This window comes from Cladosporium halotolerans (genome assembly GCF_011745625.1).
Source record: "Cladosporium halotolerans strain TM138-S3 chromosome Unknown Sca532, whole genome shotgun sequence".
Lineage (NCBI taxonomy): Eukaryota > Fungi > Ascomycota > Dothideomycetes > Cladosporiales > Cladosporiaceae > Cladosporium > Cladosporium halotolerans.
This window is the reverse complement of record NW_027191926.1, coordinates 1-742: the sequence shown is the minus strand read 5'-3', so window position 1 is coordinate 742 and position 742 is coordinate 1. Positions and strand designations below refer to the sequence as shown.

The 742-nt window shown below is 53.4% G+C and overlaps 1 protein-coding gene across 1 annotated transcript; it reads left to right on the top strand.

Moving 5' to 3' along the window:
* Positions 1-531: 531 nt before the first annotated feature.
* Positions 532-742, top strand: WHR41_09701 (uncharacterized protein; the record flags this gene model as incomplete). The annotated part of the gene is made up of 1 exon (XM_069378302.1): positions 532-742. A coding segment is annotated over one exon (211 nt), but the record flags the coding sequence as incomplete, so codon positions are not given.

Sequence of the window (742 nt, the reverse complement as noted above, 5' to 3'; positions counted from 1 at the left end):
GACGAGATGATCGATTGCGACTCTGACAATGACGAACCGAAGCTCGGTGGTCTTCGGAAAGGCTGGTACAAAGTGCAGACTTTGTGCGCACGGAGACCGGTTGGGTCTACTTCACGGCCTCGCTCACGCTTTGTGTTGTAGATGAGTTACCTCTTGAGAGGCTACGGCACCGAGGCACACCAGGCATCCTCACCTTGTGGGTGCGCATTGCCATCAGGTCCAGTACAGCACACATACTGCAGCCTTCTTTATGGACTAGCCAGGTTTGTGGTTCGGGGTATGCGTCATCTCCGGCCTTGGGGTGTCCCACAGTACTCGCGGCGGTGCGGTCGTCCAAATGTCACCACCTGTAGTTACAGTAGCCGGCATGGTCGCTCTGGAATCTTCCACTAGACGCGTCATGACACAATCCATGCCCGCAATTTCCTTCCAACACTTCCTCACACGACTTCTTACAGTACAGAAGCCAAACTTCCTTACAGTACTCTATTCTTCCAACATCTCTCAGTTCACATCCCTACCACAGCAATTATGGCACAAAACAAGACTCTCACATACCTTGCCCATCCCAGCGAGAAGATTGTATCCGGTGAGTACATCGGCATCAAGAAAAGTACTTTTGACCTCGAGCAAGCTCCCCCCTCCGGCGGCGTCACCATCAAGATCCACTATGTCTCCTTCGACCCTTACCAGCGTGGCCGCATGCGACCCAGCCACTTCAAGTCTTACAATCCCGCCTACG